Source organism: Cynoglossus semilaevis, chromosome 3 (genome assembly GCF_000523025.1).
Source record: "Cynoglossus semilaevis isolate Cse_v1.0 chromosome 3, Cse_v1.0, whole genome shotgun sequence".
Lineage (NCBI taxonomy): Eukaryota > Metazoa > Chordata > Actinopteri > Pleuronectiformes > Cynoglossidae > Cynoglossus > Cynoglossus semilaevis.
The window spans coordinates 1,824,093-1,826,597 of NC_024309.1; the positions used below are offsets into that span (position 1 = coordinate 1,824,093).

At 32.9% G+C, this 2,505-nt stretch overlaps 1 protein-coding gene across 1 annotated transcript in view; it reads left to right on the forward strand.

The window, feature by feature from the left end:
• Positions 1-2,051: 2,051 nt before the first annotated feature.
• The window catches only part of aoc1 (amine oxidase copper containing 1), a 7,034-nt gene continuing 6,580 nt past the window's right edge, over positions 2,052-2,505 (forward strand). Inside the window, exon 1 of the mRNA XM_008307415.1 lies at positions 2,052-2,108. Within this exon, the coding sequence (XP_008305637.1) occupies positions 2,099-2,108 (10 nt within the window). The 5' untranslated portion in view covers positions 2,052-2,098. The remainder of the gene's footprint in view (positions 2,109-2,505) is intronic.

The following is a 2,505-nucleotide window of genomic DNA, read 5'->3' on the forward strand; positions in this document are numbered from 1 at the left end:
AGCTTTGAGCACTGAGGAGTTCCTCAGTGCAGTTCTGAATGTAACCATTGTTCTGAACTCCTTGCTTGCAAGTAAAACTTTTAAAACTCGAGATCTCGTATTTGATTCTTTATTTGATCAGACCTTTATTTGATCTTTATTTGAATTGTTTTGTGTGTTAGGAAACTGTTCACAGTTTCCAAATAAAACTAATAGTGTCTATTGTGATGTCTGGGACCGTTCAGACGTTTTGTAACTAGGTTGAAAAACCGTGACTGAAGAAAGTCAAAAATAGAATAGTAGGTCCTGAAAAAGGTAATAATGTCTGATGAGAGGTCAGGGACCGTTCAGATGTTTTGAGTGAATTTTGTGTGAATGATTGTGTCCAAGAGAAATTAAACTGTATATAAGGACAGTCTCAGAGACAATAAAAGTTTTTTTTGTGTTTTTTTTTTTTGATTGTGGTCAAATTTGGAAAAAGGCAAAAACAAAGACACTCCCACTAAGAGGAGTTTAGGGGCGTGCCTTTAGGGGGGTAAACTATGGTCGAAGTAGCCTAGCAACTAGCAATTAGCTGTAGGCCTAAATAGCATAGTTGCTATTAAAACTAAGGAAAGTAGTGGTATTAATTAGCACTACTTAGCATTGCATAGATAAACATTGCATAACTAGCTTAATGAATGCTAAGCTAAATAGCATTGATGCTAAGTTAAATAACATTGATGCTAAGCTAAATAACAAACAATATTTGAATTGTTTTGTGTGTTAGGAAACTGGGGTATGAACTAACAGCATTTTTTTTACAGTCCTATCTAACAGAGAAAGTTTCCTGACACTACACATCTTTGAATATAAATAAATGAATGAAATAATGAACTGAAACGAGTCAAATATAAATAAAATGTTATCGTTGGACGAGTATGACCCGTTACGGATACAAGGACAAATGTATATTTTATTTATAATATATTTAATAATACATATGATTATTTATTTGGTGTAAATATATTCAACTAATATAGGAAAAGGTAGACTGTACCTAGCAGCATTGACACTTAATTCTGTAGTATAAAGAAAAATCATATACATTATATAGATAGATATAAATCTACATCTCTATACATACATATGTATGTATATATTTATATGTACAAATATATGCGTACATATAGACACATATGTGTCTATGTGTATGTGCACGTGTAACTACAACATATTTTATTTTATTTATTTTTAATGTGGTCAGAATAATTCTGTCTGACCAACAAAAATAGCTAGTAGATTTATTTCCTTATTACTGATCCTCACCTTCTTAAGATAAAAAGCCAAGTTCATTTCGTCGAACATTCATCGGTTTGTTCATGTGTTTAGATTTAGGCTTATGTGTATCGGTCAGCTCTTTCTGACGCTAGCCACTCCTGGAAAATGTACTTAACTCCACCTCTGTTCAACAGATCTCCCATGTTGACATCCTTCTACAGGTGTAACTGGATTCGTGGAATTGTTTTTATTGCACTTACTTCGCCCTTTTACCTCGGTCATTCGTCGTCTTGTCTAGCATAGTAAAAGGCACTGAATTTACTTTATGAATTCCACATAAAAAAAAAAAAGAAATTGAATAAAACAAGAAAGGCAGGAGCAAAGGTGTTTTAGTGTGAAGAGTGTTTCGTGATGAGTTTTCCGCCCCCTTAGATATCAGTGACGTTGACATCCACTTGTCTACTCCACAAGGTTTCATCAAGCCTGTACTATCAGTACCTTTCTCCCACATAATCATGTGGAAAAAAACCACCTGAGGATAGTATAACACACGTATAACACATCATAATTTTTTTTTTTACAACGCAGAGATTCAGATTATAGTTCATATTTATTACATACAGTGTTAAAACACCCTGGCAAGATATGTACTACTTTAACCCCGTTTATGTCTTTGTAATGAAGTTATAATATTATATTATATATATTATATAGAACCCAATGCTGACCAATCAGCTGCTCTCTAAACAAAAGAAGGAGGTGCGGTGTTAAAGGCAGAATACTTAGCAGTCATAAAGGAGTTTCCTTCAGCTGTTTACCCAAGTGCACTGGCCTAAATGTAAGAACCTGAGCTGCGTGCATGATTGCAGGTAAGGTTCTGTTTCTTAGTTGAACTGACTACAATACAATTTTTATAAATGGCATTATACAAATATATAATATAAATATATTATTATTGTATAATTTGTTGTATAATTACCTTAAATTGTAAAGGATGCGGTAGACAAGTAGCACCGCTGAGGTAAAAGAGAGATAAGAAGAAAATTAGACATAGATTAACAATAAATGTGCCGTAGGAAAAAGTAAAGAAAATATAGTAACGAAAGAGACCGAAAATGAACGACATAATTGAGGTCCTGTAAAAGGATTAAATGAAATTGGATGAAAAAGTCAACACCAAAGTAGAAACAGATGCACCCTCAAAATATTTATGTGGTTAATTTCTATAACTCAGATGTTCATATTGTAATATATTGATATTTAAGT